General features: G+C 40.9%; 3 protein-coding genes across 7 annotated transcripts in view; 1 reads left to right on the top strand and 2 right to left on the bottom strand.

The window, feature by feature from the left end:
- The window catches only part of LOC6032691, a 79,796-nt gene that overhangs the window by 30,210 nt on the left and 30,670 nt on the right, over window positions 1-18,916 (top strand). The gene's annotated exons all lie outside the window — the stretch shown is intronic.
- LOC6032689 (caldesmon) lies at window positions 68-1,752 on the bottom strand. Of its 2 annotated transcripts, none has more exons than XM_038249845.1 (4): window positions 1,224-1,752; window positions 896-972; window positions 779-834; window positions 68-573 (listed from the first exon to the last, which is right to left on the bottom strand). In XM_038249845.1, exons 1-4 carry the CDS (start codon window positions 1,630-1,632, stop codon window positions 165-167), a joined length of 951 nt encoding a protein of 316 aa, XP_038105773.1. In that variant the 5' UTR covers window positions 1,633-1,752; the 3' UTR covers window positions 68-164. The 2 variants fall into 2 exon arrangements, with proteins under 2 accessions (XP_038105773.1, XP_001843249.2); XM_001843197.2 differs by having other exon boundaries at window positions 896-954; window positions 1,224-1,751.
- On the bottom strand, window positions 7,709-18,229 carry LOC6032690 (zinc finger protein 853). 4 transcript variants are annotated; one of them, XM_038249842.1, is made up of 10 exons: window positions 17,980-18,229; window positions 17,281-17,432; window positions 12,541-12,819; window positions 12,209-12,476; window positions 11,954-12,083; window positions 11,642-11,839; window positions 11,217-11,434; window positions 10,345-10,613; window positions 8,524-8,674; window positions 7,709-8,239 (listed from the first exon to the last, which is right to left on the bottom strand). In XM_038249842.1, exons 1-10 carry the CDS (start codon window positions 18,079-18,081, stop codon window positions 8,222-8,224), a joined length of 1,785 nt encoding a protein of 594 aa, XP_038105770.1. In that variant the 5' UTR covers window positions 18,082-18,229; the 3' UTR covers window positions 7,709-8,221. The 4 variants fall into 4 exon arrangements, with proteins under 4 accessions (XP_038105770.1, XP_038105769.1, XP_038105771.1 ...); XM_038249841.1 differs by having other exon boundaries at window positions 7,709-8,674; XM_038249843.1 differs by lacking the exons at window positions 7,709-8,239; window positions 8,524-8,674; window positions 10,345-10,613 and adding an exon at window positions 10,636-11,071.

The following is an 18,916-nucleotide window of genomic DNA, read 5'->3' as shown; positions in this document are numbered from 1 at the left end:
ATCTTTGGTAGGTAAGATGGAGGAGGAGTCTTGGGAAAGGATCGGATCTAATCAGGACAAGACGTACTGGGTATACAAATTGCTTTATTGCTTGGTAAATAAATTATGGATAAATACTTACAAATGTAGATCACTTAGCCTAGACGCAAACCGTTTACAAAATTTTACTCTGCATCCGGATCTCCGGCTTCCTCCGTATCTCCGGCTTCCTCCGTATCTCCGGCCTCTTCCGGAACCTCTTTGACGGCCTCGGGAAGATCGGTACTGACCTCAGCCTCCACCTGCAGATCATCCTGCTGCTGCATCAACTCCTCGGCTTCCTGCTCGACCTGGGCCGCTCGCTGTTCCTCCTGAAGTCGCTCCTCGATCTTGGCGAAGAACGCTTCCTCCTCGATCCGTCGCTGTTCCTCGGCGATCCGGGCTTCCTCCTGGCGCTGTTCCTCGGCCAACCGTTCCGCTTCAGCTTTCTCCGCGGCCAAATGCTTCTGGTACTCGGCCTCCGTAACCCGCAGTGCCAACTCGCGATCGCGCTTCTCCTCGGCCGTGCTCGGAACCATGTAGCAGTTGGATTCCCTGGAAGCAGACAAACCGATTAGGACGGGTGCCTACAAGTATGCAACCGTGCTTTGTCGAGTCAACATTGTAGCGATCGCGTTACTAATATTAGTTGTTTTGGTTATGCAGGCAGCGATCGCTGCCAACTTGTTCAAGTTCCGCATCGTTCAGCTATTCCTGGCCGTCTGCCCGGCGTCGACAGGACGCGTCACTCAATACTCACTTGTAGACCACTTTTCGGCGATCGTTCCATGGCCACAGTCCGTTCCATTTGCCCGGCTGGAAAGAAAAGATCCCCCATCAGTAACCAAGTTCGATCGTCGAAGATCACCGCACTTACGTTGCGATTCGCCCGCATCCGAGCTTCCCAGTCCAGCATGGCACGATCGGCGTCAGCCACTGTAGTAAAGAAACCATCTACCGGTCAACGGGAGTGTGTAAAGGTCTGTTCCAGGACGTGGACAAACACATAGGGATGGGATAGGACGTAGACGGGATGAGGCGATTGTCGCTCGAAGGGTCGGATGAGAGAGAGAGAGAGATACAGACAGATAGAACAGATATTGCGTCGAACAGGTCATGGTCGCACTGCGGTCCCAATGAAGAAGCGTCGATGATCTCTACGACACGGTAAACCGAGCGTGCGCTGGATGATCCAGGGTACTTACATGGTTTGAACCAGAAATCTACCGTCATTTCATCTTCGCTGTCCTCCTCAATCTCGCCCCTCACGAAGATCTTCACCGTCCGACCGGACTCGGCAATCAGCTCCTGAGCTTCGGCCAGGGTCAGCTTGTCCGCGTACGTTTCGTTGATCTTGGTGATCACATCGTTCACCCGGATTCCCGCTCGTCTAGCCAGTCCCTCTCGCTTCACCTGGATCACTGTCAACGGCTCGTACTGATCAACTCCACCGGTGACCTCGAAACCCCACAGGTTGTCCACAAACGACATGACGCGCTTGTCCAGCGCCGTCGTTCCGCTGATCCGCACATGGTAGTCGCAGTTCTTGAACGACTCGATCGGTGGAAGTGCCGCTTCCTGGGCATCCACTTTGACATCCATCACGATCGACATACTGACCCACACTCAAAATCTCAAATGATCACGATTGATCGCACCCAGTTCTAGCTTGGCACGCGCTGCTGTACACCTCCACCGGTTGCCTGTTGATCGTGGATTAAATTTTAGCAAACAAATAAAATTCGCTTTAAAATACCTATTACTCAATGTCACACGATCGCGGCGAAGCAGACGAGCCATCTTCGGTACATCCGGCCGGATGCCGATCAGGACACGAGATCGCACTCGATCGCGAGAAAAGTAAAACGCCGTCATGATCATTATCTAATCGCGATCGGGGCGATTTGGCGTGCAAAAGTGATTGATTTCCGTCGTTGGACGTCGGTCACTGACGCGACAGGGCTCGGAACCGTCAAATTGTGACTCTCTTTTGTATAGTAAATTTTTGAAACGATTTTTAGTTTCGTTTAAGCTAATTTGGTACGGTATGTCCACGCATCCTTCCTCCCCTGTTGATTCTGAGAAAGGTGATCCGTTTTCCGAATCCTCTCTGCAGTAAACGCAACTCTAAAACATTCTAGCATGCTTTCATCGGACTAGCTGCGGCTGTGTTAGTAAGCTTAACTAAAGAAGAAGTAATCAATAACAAAGAAAATAGAAAATATCGCATACAGAAATCCTTACTATATCATTGATGCTAGGCAGGCACATCGGTAGAAAAACGTCGGTATGTTTAGTAGTTACTTATTGGCACTCACCAAAATAAGCTCAGGTTGTTTCCAAATCTAGAAAAGTTTCTGGACAGCCAAAGAGTTACTTTTACTGAACATACCTGGTTTTTGTCGATGTGCCTTCCGATCGGCAATGATATTGACATGACTTTGGTTGGCGTAGCACTACTTCTTCTCGAAAACTCTTGGATTTTTCAATCGGCTCAAAACTCTAATACTTTCTACTAAGTTGATTACTTCCTATCTTCCTTCATTCCTTATGACATGATTGATTTCACTACTACGAACGAAGTTGACTTTATAGCTGTCGGCCACCATTGCTAGTACCAACCACTAGTGTCTTCCTTTTTATCTACAAGGACTTCGCCGCCCTGGGCTCCTAAGTGTATGAAAGTATGGCACGGAGCGACGGCGCCGAATACCCATATTTACACAAAGAATTTTAGAGCGCCCGCCGCGGGATTCGAACCGGCGACCTCTGGATTGTGAGTCCAGTGCGCGGTCCAATTGATCCACACGGACGGGACCAATTTCACTACTACAAGTGTTGACCAAATGCTGTCGCTGTATTGGTTGCCCATTGCTCATGGTGTTAAAAATAAACAAAACATGATTTATACAATTGTCACTCTCAAACGATCATTCCGCGGCTAAAATTAGCCTCCGTATCAATCGTTCGATCATTCTCCTCGTCTACGCCAGGTAACGGAGAGACGGCAGCAGTAGTTTGGATGTCCTTCTTCCGGTCATCAACCAAACCAACTTCGATTCATAGTCGTCTCTGTGGTGTGTCCAAACGCCTAACGATATGCAACCGGGTCGGAAAAGTCCTAAATTTTCTTTGACACGACGACGACGCGACAGGGCAGAGAAAGTTCGAGGCTAGCCTTAGCGCCGTTGAGATGACTCTTTCTCTTGTTGGGATTAAAAATAGCGCCATTTTCATAAAAGGTAGAAGTTTTGTTCCGTCCGTCCTGCTGTCTCGATGAGAGCAAAGGTTGGTTTTCTGAGCCAGCGTTGAATGTCTTTTTCGGCGATGGCGGAAGGGCGGTTCAGGGAAAATACATTTGTTTAGCAGTGACATGCGATTTGAGCTGTCTTGCAGGATAATTTATCACTGCCTGATTAAATTAAGATAAGAATACATGAAATCAGGAAATGACATTTTGCTGGTTGGCTTCAGCTGTTTTATGTAAGTTTTTAGCTATTCTAGCCAAATTCTCTGCTAAATCCGTTGGTTCAGATTTTTGTAAGAATAGAATATTTTTTTAATTTGTTGTTAACAGTTTAAACAAGACACAATCAGAATAGTTTTACGTAACTTCACGAAGAAAAAAGAGTTCCCAAAATCGTGAACAAGCGTTCATGAAAATGGGAACCCCGAACAAAGTGTTCAAGTCCCATGGTACGATTTTGAAAAACGTACCATGACATTTGATCACTTTGTTCGTGGTTCCCATTTTCATGAACGCTTGTTCACGATTTTGGGAACTCTTTTTTCTCCGTGTTAGTTTATTTATTTCAATAAAAAGTAAAGTGAACCGTTTCCATCCAGTTATCAAAAAAAATATGATCTTGCGGATTTGTATATTGAGAGCTATTTTTTACATAATCTAACTTTCATTCAGCTTTGTTTTGGAAAATTAGCATTTTGGTAATTCATGGCATAGAAGTTTTGTTTGTTAAAGAAAAGTGAAAACACCCTGGAAGTGACTAAAACAGCAAATAGACAGAAATTTAATTATTGGAGCTTGTAGAAGAAGAACAGGTCTAAAACAACCGTTCAAAGCTAAAATCTAAATAAGGGACCATCCATAAACCACGTGGACACTTTTTTGGGAATCTGTTACCCCCCCCCCCCCTCGTGGACAATTGTCCATACAAAAAAACTTGTTTGTATGGATCGTGGACAATCGCCATACCCCCCCCCCCCCTAAAGTGTCCACGTGGTTTATGGATGGTCTCTAAGATAAATGCATAAAAAATACTTTAAAACAATCTAGAACAACATAGAATATAAGAAGTAATGTTTTTCGTAGAACTGACGTTGCTCAAAATGACCTCATAAAGATGGGAAAATAAAAACACTCGAAAAAAATTGGGCTATAGAGGGTTAATGGCAAGCAAGGTTATCTCGAAAGTTTTGCAAAAAATGTTGTTTAATTAATGAAAATCAGCAAATAGGATTTTTTATCCAATAACGAAAATTTACTGCTTGAAATTTGAATAAAATTTAAAGGTAAACATGTGTTGAAAAACATGAACGTTCTTGACTTTTTTTTGATATAGAACAACCTCTCATATATTTCGCAAGTTAAGGTTTTGGTTCTATGTCCGTCCATCCAATTTACAAATTTTCCCTATATAAACGTATTATTTTGCAAACTTTTCATCAAGCTTTTTGTTACTTAATTTTTTTTCTGAAAACGCTTTTCAACGTTAAGACGCTTACTTGAATCACAAATTTTAATATGATCTATTGTCAGCCTAGTTCACAATAAGTCAAAAAGGGTGTGTCCAAATATTACGTTACACTACATTTTGTAATTACAGACGTTCCCCTCAACCACGTGAAAAATTTTCAATACAAATTGCAATTTAAATCATAAATAATATCGCATTGAAACGCAAGTCGTTATTTCAAAAATCTGAAAACATTTTTTTTCTAAAGGTTGAGAAAATTTCACACAATTTTAAATTTTGAATTTTTGAACAATGGTTTCCAATATCATCGATGGAGGGTTAATTTGGGTGCTGAATAGTGGTTCGCAAAACGGCCTCAATTTTGAACTGTCAGAGTGGAACCAATTTACTGTTCGCCACAAGTAGAGAGTATTGTGATCGATCATTAAAATTGTTTTTTTTTTTTTGCTAGAATGAAAAATGTGTTGAAATCAAGAAACCTTATAAAAAAAATTGAAGGCGAGATCGTATATTTTTATAATCATGAATGGAAGTTGTTTATGGAGTCGATGCGGTTGTATCCATCCAGAAGCTGTCTCTATTGTTTGATTACGTTTGAAAACCTGTTTTAGTGAAAATCCTTTTCGCTGGATCAGGAAGAGCTGCAGGATTCCAAAATCAGCCAGGAAATTAATCTGCGTTATCGCAAAATTACACTCTCACACCAGTTCTTCGTCACCCGTAGAAAAGAAAAATCTTCCTAACCGATCGAAACGAGACCATTTTCCAGCAAAAAATGTTAAAAACTAGACAATATAAAACACATATTACTGATTATAAAACAGCTCATTTACCAGTAAAAAAAAGTCATGCTTGTGCTTGAACATCCTCCTAATTTGTAGATGTAAACAAAGTGGGATCATTCGAATATCACGTTACGCATTCTCTCTATTCATCACCCAGGTCATATCCATATCTCAGCAACCAAAAGTCGGATCAATAATGTAAAAAAAAGCAAATTGTAGAGCTTTTCGAATATACTTTTTCAAAGATGGACAAGAATAGACACTATAGTTCCTAAAATTGAAAATAAGATAATTTTGTTGAATGATTTAATATAAAAAGGCTACTGCTCAAAAACGGTGCAAATCAATTTAATTCAAAATTTCAATCAAAATTTAAAAAAAAAGTTTTGCATTTGCGATTGCAAATTTGATTTTACAGCTAACAAAAAGATCTAGATTTTGTTGTGTGCATTTTCGATACCTTTCAAAACTACTATTTGAAAAAAAAAATCATTACTCGACCAAAAACGACCATCATACCTTAAAGCTCAAAAGTTGGTACCCAAACAATGAGACAACAACTTGAATAAATTTGGCCATAATATGTTCTAAAATGAAACAACAATATTTTTTTGTTTTAAAGGGCAAACCATCAATGATTTTCCCTGGGCTTTGTCATAATGAGTGTCATAGGTTTGATGCTTGTTTGGCAAAGAGTATGATTTGATTCGATGTGGAATTAAAATCGAAGTGTTCAGTATATTGCTGAAGCTTCCATTTTTACACATGGACACCACTTCATGCTGCGAGAACCCACTTTGGCGTAGTCTCAGGGCTTAATCGATGGCCGGTAAGCTGTCATCGAGACAAGGAGGTTCTCTGATAGTGGAAATATCACATTTGTACAATGAACCGCTACATATGTGATTTTTCCTATCTTAATGTGGGTGTCAGGTTAGGATGCGGGTTTAAAAAATAGTGTTTGTAGAATTTAGGATTTTAACTATAAATATCAACTTTTTATACTTTGCCTTTAGTTATTTAGGGACAAAATTAGTAACAGTGAATTTAGTAATTCTATCAGAATCGGTGATTTTCATTCAAGTAGCATAAAAACCATTCTGATTTGTCAAAATTTCCATAGAATCTCGATCAATCAATCCAGGTTTTTAAGCGAAGATGGCGTTCGAATGGTGAACGCCCGAAATGTCAAAATCGCGCAGTAGCACCAACATTAGAAAAAAAATGTGGCTGTCATGCCATGGCACACTTGTTCCGTAATGTTGGTACCACTGTGTGATTTTGACATTTCGGGCGTTCACCATTCGAATGCCATCTTCGCTTAAAAACCTCGATAGTGAAATGATATCGGACTAAATTCGTTGATCTGTTGAACTAACGGTTGTCGGATTATGATTGTATCGACCATTGTTGCGAATCGAGGATCTACTGGAATTCTGACGAACAAATGGTCGTCTCTTTTTCAATTCACGACTTGTAAAATATCAACTGTTATTTTTTTTTTGTTTTTTTAAAGAAGCCAGACAGGTTTTAAAAGAAACGTTTTTTTTTGGTTAATAATTAAAATGTCGGGGATTTGAGATAAGAGTAGCTTTAGAATAGGTTGCTTTAAATCTTGTATTCAATTCAAGTTAGGTAGTTATCCGCAAATGAAAATTGGACTTAAATGAATAATTGAATAAGTTGGACTTATGAATAACACACAACTGTGCATTTATTCTAGAGTCAGATCCATACAGCGTCAGTGTTTATTTGGTTGAAGTGTACTAATTCATTGGCAGATCTGATTCTAGTTGTAATGTACGACAAGACTACTGACGGACGTGACAGGACGAGGGCCAAGTTTAGAGGTTTCAACATCAACGATGTGCGGCTGGATCACCCTCCCAAAAAAAAAAAAAAAGAAAAAAAAGGGCAAACCATCAATGATTTTAAGAAAATGTTTGTTTTCTAAACTTTTACATGTCGTACCTATCTGCAGCTCCAAAATTCAACATTTTACCGTTTATTCTTTTGGGGGACTAAAAACTTAATATGATCGTCCTGGAAACATAATGTTTTCAATTATTTGTTGGCCCGAAAGCCTTGGCCTCTATGAAGGAATAAAGTTTTTAATTTCGTTATGTTGTTTTGACGGGATTTTTCGGATAAATGAAGCCGCATAGTAGATTTTTATTTGAACTTGTTTTGTTTTATTTACCATCTAAACTTGTCGTAAGTGTACGGGTATAATGCGTCATTCAACACCAGTATGAGAAAAACAAACTACACGCGCGGTTAACTATTAACTTTGTACCTAAACTCTAGAGGATTACAGCGAGTCTTTGTTCACTCTTTTTCACCTGCTGTCGTTTGCTTTTATTGAACTAAATCTAGGTATGATGCGGGAACTAAATTCGACTCAAATGACGTGAACTTGTTTTTCTAGAAGGCAACCTATGACTTTCCACAAAATTAGAACAAAGTACTCGACCTAAAGTGCTAGAATGAAAGTATGTGAAGAAGCTTAAAACTATTTGAATCCTTACAAATCTAAAGAAACACCTGACTCAATCTCGTCTCTCAATAGGGATAGAGACGACTCTATTAATAGGATTTTTTGTATTGATCGTTTTCAATTTGGCAAAGTTTGTCAAAACATCTGGGAAAAAAGGAAGAGGAGGTGTGGACGTACAATATGTACAAACTAGAAGGCTAACCCTTTCAACACGGCGATGCACACTGTTTTGTTGTTGTCACCGTAGTTGGTGTTATTTCCGGACATCGGACGATTCAGCGGGCACGTGCACCAGGAGAGGGAAAGTATGCCAATCACGAGGAAGTTGGTCGGGACGTCGACGATCGATGAGTAAGATGAAACGAGTGAAATGAGGCATTTTTGTTGAGTAAATGAGGTTTGAGGGATGTTTTTTTTTTTTTTTTTTGAGGAAGGAAAAAGGACTTCAATTTTGGTACAAAAAGGCCTTGTCCTTGCGGGGTTGGAAAATGGTTTCGTCGTGCATTACCTTTCGGACATCCTCCTCGGCGATCACCAGCTCAGGACGCAGCTCGATGCCACATTTGGGTGCGTCCTGGTCGTGGATCAATTTGTACACGTCGCTGTTCTTGATGAAGCTGAGGTCCTTTTCCGGTTTTTGATACTTGAGGAAGTTGACCCTGGCAGGGGGGAAATTTAGAGCGTTAGATGTTTGTACTAAATTTTGTACTAAAAACAATAAAATAAACGTACAATCTGAAGAGTGTTTTGAGGTGGATTGATTGACGACAGGACATTCACAGCCACGAATCCTACCTTATTTGAAGAGCACTTGCTCGAACTTTTCCTTGAGCACGTCGCAGTTGGAGAAGTTTGTTGAGGTTGTTCTTTTTCGGGAAAATAATAATGAATTAACATGACAATATGTGGCGTTTACACAGATGACATACCGGTAGACCGCGGGTTTGTTCTCCCTGTCCTCGGAAAAGCGGTAGTTCCAGAATTTCACCTAAAACACAAAACCGACTGGTTAGAAGACTGATGATCGATGAGCGTTTTTAGCATGGTGGTGCAACGATGCGATTGTGTCATGATGTCTACTTTCTATCATGACAAATATATAATTTGCTTTATTTAGCTATAAAAGGAATCATTTCCATTATTTATTTTTTCTATAAAATATATTAACTTTATCAAATGAAATGAAAAATATTCAAAATATACTGAAATCATATTTCTCAACAAATCAATGTTTCCATTTAAAAAAAAAAATGAGATTTCAACTGGTGTTTGTTAATTAGTTTATTGTTTTTGCACTGTACACAAGTTTACTAATTTTGTCTTTTATCATAAATCAATATATTAAAAAATAATTTATTGTAAAAAATGCAAAAATTTCTAAATCTTAGAATATGATTTTTTTAGAAATTCAAAAATTTAGATTTCTTTAGATTTTCGAATTTAGGAATTTTAGATTTTTAGAAGTTCAAAATTTTAGACTTTTAGAATTTCAGAATTTAAGAATTTTAGAATTTTAGAATTTTAGAATTTTAGAATTTTAGAATTTTAAAATTTTAGAATTTTAGAATTTTAGAATTTTAGAATTTTAGAATTTTAGAATTTTAGAATTTTAGAATTTTAGAATTTTAGAAGTTTAGAATTTTAGTATTTTAGAATTTTAGAGTTTAAGAATTTTAGAATTTTAGAATTTTTGAATTTTAGAATTTTAGAATTTTAGAATTTTAGAATTTTAGAATTTTAGAATTTTAGAATTTTAGAATTTTAGAATTTTAGAATTTTAGAATTTTAGAATTTTAGAATTTTAGAATTTTAGAATTTTAGAATTTTAGAATTTTAAAATTTTAGAATATTAGAATTTCAAAATTTTAGATTTTTAGAATTTTAAAATTTCAAAATTTTAGAATTTTAAAATTTTTGGATCTCAGAGTTTTAGAGTGTTCAAGATAAATTTTCTAAATAAAAGTAGACATCATGACTCACGATATGTTGAGCTTAAAAGAGTGCGTGTTTCAGTGATGTGGAGTGGAGTGCGTCAAAGTCAGTCACAAAATATGTACGGGTTAGTACACAGACACCGGAAAAAGGGCTCAAAATAGATTTAAACAATGAATTTCGAATTTGGATCAACAACAAACAATTACGAAAGATGGACTATGCGCAGAATCGACCAACAACTTTACCTCTCGTCATAGCCCAGATGCGGACTTTCGTAGTAATTCCTGTGCAACGGGAAGAAATGATCACATGAGTTGTGGTGGTGGTTGTGGCGATGACCTTGATGACCTGAAAGCAAAACTACCAAAAACAAAAGCGAAAGCACTTCTCTTACCCCAGCGTGGTGCCCTGAATCAGTTCCGCCTGCGAGCTGATCACCTCTGCGATAAACTGCTCGTTGAAGGCGTCCTTGGCGTTGCGCCACTTGCGACCCCCGGGCAGGTAGATGGGCCGCTCGGCCGGCACCAGCGGCCCAAACGCGCTGACCGCCTTCTTCTTCTTCTTGACGACCTGCAGCTTGAGCTCGTTCTGGACTGCCGTCCGGGTTTCACCCGACTGTTGGACACTGCAGGTGCCACCGGCCTGGGACGACTCTTCCGAAGTCTGCGTTGCGCAACGCGGGGTTAGTTGGAGGAAAGGATCATTAGAAGATTGCGGAGGGATCGCCGAATACGGGGTTAGTCGCGACTACAAGCCACCCTTTAGAGACAACGAGGATCGCGGCGGTTTGCAAGAAGAGGGGGTATTGACAGGAAAGTTAAACTCCGGTTTATTTTTTTGTTTGGTGATCCCAAGTGTTTCTGTATTGTAGATTTAATTGGTGTTGATACATAGTTGGGTCATCTCTACACGGGGAAAAAGCCCGGCGGTGCCGGAACTTGTGGTAGTTGTGACTGTTGTTGTAGCTGTTGTTGCTCTTGTTCTGTTGGTGCTGGTTCAGGGACGATCTCCTCGGAGATCTTCAGTGGCAGTGTAATGTATTCGATCTGTTCCAGGTCGTTGACCACCAAGTAGAAGCGCCGTGCCGTGATCGCCCAATCAACGGTTTGGTATCTAGGCTTCTTGTTTTGCGTGTCATGTTGTAATTGTTGTAGATCGGTGTGTGTTGAGTTGGTTGTTGCAGAACATGAAATCGTACATTGAATTATTCCCGCAGGACTTGATCACCCACCACAACAAGATCACTCCACAAGACGCTCTACTAACCTTATCGTTACGGTCGGTCCACTCGATGTCGTGCTCCTTCATCCTTTGCTGTAGCTTCTCGAGCTGTTCCTCGGTGTACTCGATGTGTTCACCCTCGTCGGAGCTGCCGGTCGACTGTTCGCCCGCACCCTGCTCGTCTTCCGTTTTTGTAAACGCACTGACCTCGAACGTTTCCGCCACTTCCGGCACGATCTCGGTCACTTCGGCTGCGGAAACTTCTGCGTGAAGAAATGTCGTGTCAATCGTTACGATCGCGATCACTCTCTCTCACACACACTCGATCAAACCCAAGACACGAAGTGCGTCTTGCTCGGAACTTCCTGAATACACTCACTCATTCATACACACACGTTTTGGGGGATGTGATCATGGCTCTTACGGATGAAACAAAAGGCGCATTAAAACGAGATCGGTTATTCGAATACCTGCAGGTCGCGGGGTAACACTCTTGGACTTTCGTTTGGGCTGAGCCAGAGCGGCCAGCTGTTCGGTGAGGGCCGCGATCGTCAGCTGGATCGTGTTCGGCAGGCTGGACAGCGCCTCCAGCTGCTTCTGGACGTTCTGCAGCTGCTCGCGGAACTCCTCGGACGTTTCATCCTCGGAGGACTCCGCCGCCGGGCTACCTGCGATCGTGGTGGCGGGACTTGAGTAAGCCATCGAACTCACGGCGGGACTGGCGGAATCGGGATTGCTGGAGGGATCTTGGAAGGGATCATCGGGGTCGTTACATTCATTACCTGTGGCAGCTGCTGGATCCAACATGACCGGTTCCGCCTCCAGCGTTTTGATCGTCTCAACCTCGGCTTCCGTCCTTTCGTTCAAGTACTCGTCGTAGAACGGCACTGGTTCCGGCTCCGGTTCCGGCTCCTAAGATCAAACACGATCAACGATCACTTCGCGACTACACCGACCAACCAACACGGGCTGACCTTCACCGCAAGACTGACAAACGGACACGAACCAACGAACGAACGAACGATCGAGACACTTACCGGTGACTTGGGTGGCTTGTAGTCGGGCGCGACCTTCGGTTTCGGCTGTTTTACGATCCGTACCTGGTAGCGTTCCGACGCCGGACACGTCTCGCGTTCCTTCTCTTCGCGCGTCTTCGGCGGTGGTCGCGACGGCTTCTGCATGAACGTCGTCCACTTCTTGTCCCCCTCCTCGTCCTCCGTTTGCACGAGCTCGCTGTTCAGCGTCTTGAACACCTCGCTCTGCTTGAACACCCCGGCCGTCGGGATCATCTTGTTGAAGTTGACGCTGTCAGCGGATCAAATCCACGTATTAGCGCTGATTCATCCCCCACAAAACGTGAACTACTCACCCAATGATGTTGTGCTGCTTGAGGACTTCGGCTTCGCCGGACATGATCTCGGCGATCTGCTCGTCCGTGATCGGAACGTCCGGGATCTTTTCCTCGATTTCGCGCTCTTCGGTGGTGGTGGTGGTGGTGGTCGGTTGATCCGACAAATAGTTGGTGTTGGCGGAGGAGGACGGAGTCCAGAAGGGTTTTGGCGTGCGGTTGATGTACTCGACTTCGCCGACGGTGCCCGGGGTGCGCTCCTTGACGACGGCACGCTGCTGCGGGGGGATCTCGCGGGCTCTGTGGAATTGTTTTGGATTGGTATTTTTAGTTGTATTTTTGTCATTGACATGAAGAACGCTGATTCGACTTCAATTTAAATCAAATTCTCGATTTCGAACTGGCAATAACAAAATCTTCACAAAATACCTTTTTATACACAGATTTAAAAAAATTCCATTACTAATTTAAAACGCAATATAAGTGCGAAAAAAATGTTATTTGCAAAAAATATGGTATTTTGTTAATATTTTAGATTTGAACACAAAAAAACCATATATTGCGAAAATCCATTCAAAAATGTGCGTCCTATGATACACCTATTGCAAATTGTATCATAAAAGGTACTTCGTACATATTTGAGTATTTTACCCCGTTTTATACCCGTCATACAGATTAAGAAACAATGAGTTTAAAAAAAATGTGTACTGTGATTTGAAGTTTACACCGAAAACTCAATATAGCGTAAATTTATTCCAAATGCTATCCATGATGCAAATTATGAAAAATTTAGTAGTTTTCAGCAAAAACTCTTATATTTCGAATGTACCTTTACAAAATGTTGGGCCTTCGAAAAATTTGACCATTCTTAGAAAATGGTATTTTGTGAATTATTTTACTTCAGGGGTGCCAAACCTTTTGGCCTTGCGGGCCAGATCTGATTTTTCTGAAGCACTGGTGGGCCGGAACTAATATTTGATAAAAGTTGATAAAGTAAACACATTTGTTTAATTTTTTTCAAATTTGGGTTCTATTAAAGTAAATAATAAAATATTCATAAGTTTTAAGAACAAAAACAAAGATAATTTTCATAAATGTGTTAATTTGACTTGATTTCATTTTTGTTTGTTTGAAATTGTAAAGTTATTGTTTTTGACGATCGCAATTAAATACCTTTATATATTTTTTTTTATAAGAAAATCGAATTTCAATGGTCGTTGCAATTTTTTAAGTTTTTTTTTCAATTCAATTCGGTTTATTTGTGAATAATCAAGTTACAATGAGTTCATTTAGGTACATAACAGAGTTTTGGAGTTCCTTTCAGCTGTGTGTTACATCGTAATTCAATCGAATGTGTTATTACTTATAAATATTAAATAGGAGGCAAGAGTAAGAAAAAGTTTTCAAAAAACTTACAGAAAGTGCAATGGGAAAAGGATAGATAAAGAGAAAGCTTAACACTAGATCACAGAAAAAATATCAATTATAGATGTGCTTGATCATCAGCTCCCCAAGGGCCAGGAATTGTTCCGCCTTATTCCGGCAGCTCCGAAACCGCGTCATCATCTCCCCCCGCGAGAGCAAAGAACTCCGGCAGGGTGAAGAGATCTTCCCCGGTGACTTCTTGCTGGGCCGCATTGCCGTTACCGGCAGCGACCACGCTGGCGAACGAACGCCCCCAACCAGGAGGGAACGCTGAGTTTTCCACTGGAACCGTACGCTGTCCAGCTGCAGGAACGGCTGCGCTCGTACTTCGCTGAGGAGAGTGGGACGCTGCAGCTTTCTTCTTCCTCTTTTCCTGCTCTTCGAGGTAGGCCTTGCGCGCGACGCATCCGCGGTAATTGCCGGTATGGTTGCCGTCACAGTTCGCGCACTTTACGCGCGGCTTGGTTTGTTCTGCCTTGTCCCCCAAGTCCGCCTTTCGTGGCAGTGCGCACGCCTCCGAGAGGTGTGACTCACCGCACTTCACGCAGCGGGGCCGGAGGTTGCAGTTCCGCGAGCCGTGGCCGAATTTCTGGCAACGGTGGCATTGCGCTACGTCCGTCGGGTTCTTGGCGTAAAACCGCCAGTTTACCCAAAAACCGTCCAACGTCTTAATCCGCCGCAGGTCTTGGATCTTGACGGTGCCGCGGTCGAAGTACAACAGGTACAGTGTATGGGTACCTGTTACCGTTGTTTTGCGCGAGAGCACTTTTATCTCCCGCGGTTTTATTCCGGCGTCCGAAAGGTGCTTCTTCAGGTCGGAAACCGGACGGTCTTGGTAACCCTGCAAGACGACCTTGACAGGGGGCTTCTCGGGGTTGAATGTGTAGAAGTTGAAGTTGCTACGCTTCAATTCTTCAAGCACCAGGTCGAAATTCTTTTTGGCCAGTGTGATCACTTGCACTGACGACTTGCCGATTTTTAGACAATATCCGAGGCCTTCCAGCAACTCGTCAACATCGTCCGCCAACGTGTCCAAAACAAAAATTGGAGGTGGTCTTCGTTCCGTAGGAGAATTGTTCTTTTTTAACGTCGACACTTTTTTCCGTGCACGATCATCATCGTCGTCGTCGTCGGTAGTGCTACTACCGTCGGTGTTGTTGTTGTTGTTGTTTTCTTCGTCGTCGCTCAGCATCTGGAACTCGTTCCTGATGGGGATGTTGACGGATGTTGATGTGCCACTGGTTGTGGCACCGGAGGTACCGGAACGGGTTCGCACTGGTGATCTCGGAACATATCCGGGATGTAGTAACTTTTTATCGATGCCTTCTGCGCTCACGCTCCCCTGCGCGATGGCGGTCGACACAGCGTTGTTTTGTTTACCTTTTTGCACACGGCCGGTAGACGAACTTCGCGGGTTTTTCGAGGCCGCACTCGAACTGCCACGGCCACGGCCGGCCTTTGGCATGCTGGAGAAGCAAACTCGCGGGTAATCACTATCAATAGCGACGAAAAAATCCGAAAAATCGATAGAGCACTGAGCACTTCACAGCTGCTTCCTCTCGTGCGTACACGGAGGAATTTTTTAAGTTTAATTTCCTCAAATTTAAAAAAAAATCAACGAGTCATGATAAAATTTATTCAAACAAAATTTGGATTCTAATATCATTTACAAAAAAAAACTTTTTGCGTTTTTGTGCACCTTTAATAAAATATATAAAAAAATTAAAATGATTTTCAACACACACAAAATTTAAAAATTATAAAAAAATATTCATTAAATTATTTTCAATTCGTTATTCTTCGAAATTCAAAGTTTATGAAAAAAATATAATTTTTGCTTCCTAATTTCTTGACTCAATTTGCTAATTTTTTAATATTTGCAGCTATCTATTTTCAGTAAACAGCAAAAATTTTTCATAAATTTCACAATTTTACGAAATGGATAATTTTTATTTTTTGCACCACTTTTCAAAATATCAATATTGAAATTAGGCCGATGCAAATATTTTTCAAAGTTTTTGTCCCTCGACTCTGGCCAGGGTCGAGGGAGGGGGGGGGGGGGTAAAAAAATATAATAATTGAAATAACAAGCCAACATTTGAATGCAGAAAGTGTTTTAAAATGCGTTTTACACTAGTTCATTTGTTTTGCAATCATTCGTTTTCAAAAAAAAAGTAAGATTTGACGAAAACAAAACAAACTTTTTGCGATACTAAACATCGAAAATTTTCAAAAATTCAAAAGATGTTTAAAACAACCCAAACATGCTAAAAATGATGTTAAACACAGTGGAATGCATTTTGAATCAATCTAGCTGATTGCACTTAAAATTCTATTGAAAATTTGAAGTTTTTTCCATGGGCCGGACGTTGGGCAGGTGGACGTTGTGAATTTGAATTCACAAAAATGGGTTATTTAAATTAGAGTGTACCTATTTTTCCAAATTTCCACTGAATTGATCAGAACTTTTCTTTTTCAAGATACATATTTAGATTTTTTTGAATGGAAAATAGGGTGGTCCATTCCCGCTCGTATTTTGATTGTTGTCTGCTTTCACAGTACTGACATGACAAGGGACTCTGGACAACGGTCGTTTAGAAACATTTAAGAAATAAAGCACTTGTTCGGTAACTGGACTGATAACGTAGCCAAGTTAACGAATGATGCTCGCTTACTGGGCTGATTAAAAAATTACGAGGGGAACATCGATTCACTATATTTTCTCAACAAATAGGGGAAATATACCTATTTTTATTACTCTAAGCCATTCGACCAATTCTCATTACTTTTGCTGTTTTCCGCTATTAAATCGACATTTTCAGATATATCAATAATTAAGAGTTGCGTGCTCAAAACACTTTATGAAAGCTGTAATTCATGATCAAAGTGCTGATAGGCCGATAATATAAATAGGCTGAGAAAGGGTATAGTTCCCCTAATTGAAATAATAGTAACTCAAAAATATTTCCAGACAATGCATTTTAAATTTCCGTTCAATATGATGTTAAATTTCATGAAAACTTAACAATAGTTTTTTTCCTCTATGATTTTTTTTTTGCATCCACCGACCCCTCGATTATTTTTCTTTGTTGTTGTTTTTGACGTTTGTCTGCTTTTACTGGGCTACAAACCAGTTATCGAGAGCCCAGTTAAAAAGCAGCCCAGTTAAACAACGCCCAGTTACTAAACAAGTACTAACTATGTTAATATGTACTCTGAACACATATTTCGAAACGGTATCCTTTTTCTTTCACAAGTTTCTTGAGTTTAACTGACAGATAAAATAAAAAATAATACATTTAAAATATCGACAATTCACGAAACCAAAAAACTAACCTCAAAATTCCGAGCACGAACCGGTTCCCGGCGCAGGCCAACAGCTGGTGGGCATCGTAGTACGACAGGTTGCTCGTGGGGATGTCATTGATGCGAACCACGACGTCACCGATCGACATGCCAACCTCCTCGGCGATGCTTCCGGGTAGAATCTGCGAGCGAAAAGACAAAAGAAAGTGTGTGCGTGCGTTTTAATTGAGATTGTGGGGTTATTTTTAAAACACTTGTTCGATCTCAACTACGTGACACGATCGCGAATCAATATGTCAATCACTTTGAACACTTTGAGGTTAGGTTGGGATTCTTTGACAGTAGCAGCAGCAGCTGATCATTAGAAATTCAAGATGGCGACCCGTTTTGGGTTGTACAAAATTTCAATAAGAAATCCTTGAATTGATAGATTGTTGCATCGAGACGAAGGCCAAACTATTTCCGAGGTGTGTCCTCGAAGTTAGGTGGCGTCCTAGCGTCATGGGAAACACCTTGATGATGGCATCAATGGCGTGAAATCGAAAGCATGGCCCTTTTCCTTCAGTTGAAGATCGCGATCGCGTTATGTAACCTTGGCAAATTTTCCTCTCGTTGAACCTTTTTGAGCTTAAAGTTTTTGTTTTTAGGATTTCTACACGATCTTCAGCATTTCCAGACTTTTAAACATTACATAATAACTAAGTTTTCACCAATTTCATGGAAACTCACTCTCACGACCTGCAGCGGAACGTCAAAATCCGCTCCACCGACCATTTTGAACCCAAACGGGGTCGTATTGTCGTATCGGGCTAATGCGATATCCAGAACCATGTTGACGGCTTAGTGGTCCACCTTTTCAACAACACTTTTCCAAACTTTTTTCTCAAATTAAAAATACTTTCGATGAGATTTCCAACCAACCGTCCAACTTTTAACCACCTTTCTCGATCAACGGGCTGCGACTTAATGACGACTAGCCGAATGGCCAACTTTTAGGCCGTTTCGAGATCGGTCGAGGGTCAGCACAGGATCAACCAACCGAATGACGATCAACGATTCGATTGATCTTCGTTGAGTGGGAATTCATCCGATGAAACTCCCCACGAATCACGTGGCTTTTGTTTAGTAAACACTTTGAGTTTTAGCGTGGTTTTGAGGGGGTTCTTGTTGTAGATCGCGGCGTCAACAGGTAGCTTTGGCTGAGTCACAGTCGAGATCGAGCGACGCGATCGACGGATTTAGTTGTGCCTTTCGCTTTCTAGACGGGCCGTTTAAATTTAGGATCTTGTTGATTGGAAATGGTTTGTGAGTACAGCAGAAGGGCATTTGTGTTCTGTGGGTGATTTATTTTGATCAAATTTGATGCGCAATATAAGACATTGTACAACTATTTCATTTCAAACTAAATAATAATGATAGATTTGGGTTCCCTTATCACGCTGCAATCGACAGAATTAAATTTAAGTGAATTTCCTTTCCTGCCAATAAATAAAATTGTAAATTTCGGGTATAAATGCTATAATATCACCTGTAGTAACCATCCTTAAAGCATAAACTTCAAACACTTAAAATACCTTAACTACTTCAAACATTAAAAATACCTTAACTATACACTTACAATAACTAAAATACAAGAAAAAAGTTAAAAATACTTATAATGTGTGAG

The sequence above is a fragment of the Culex quinquefasciatus genome, chromosome 1 (genome assembly GCF_015732765.1).
Source record: "Culex quinquefasciatus strain JHB chromosome 1, VPISU_Cqui_1.0_pri_paternal, whole genome shotgun sequence".
Lineage (NCBI taxonomy): Eukaryota > Metazoa > Arthropoda > Insecta > Diptera > Culicidae > Culex > Culex quinquefasciatus.
This window is presented reverse-complemented; position numbering and strand designations above follow the sequence as displayed.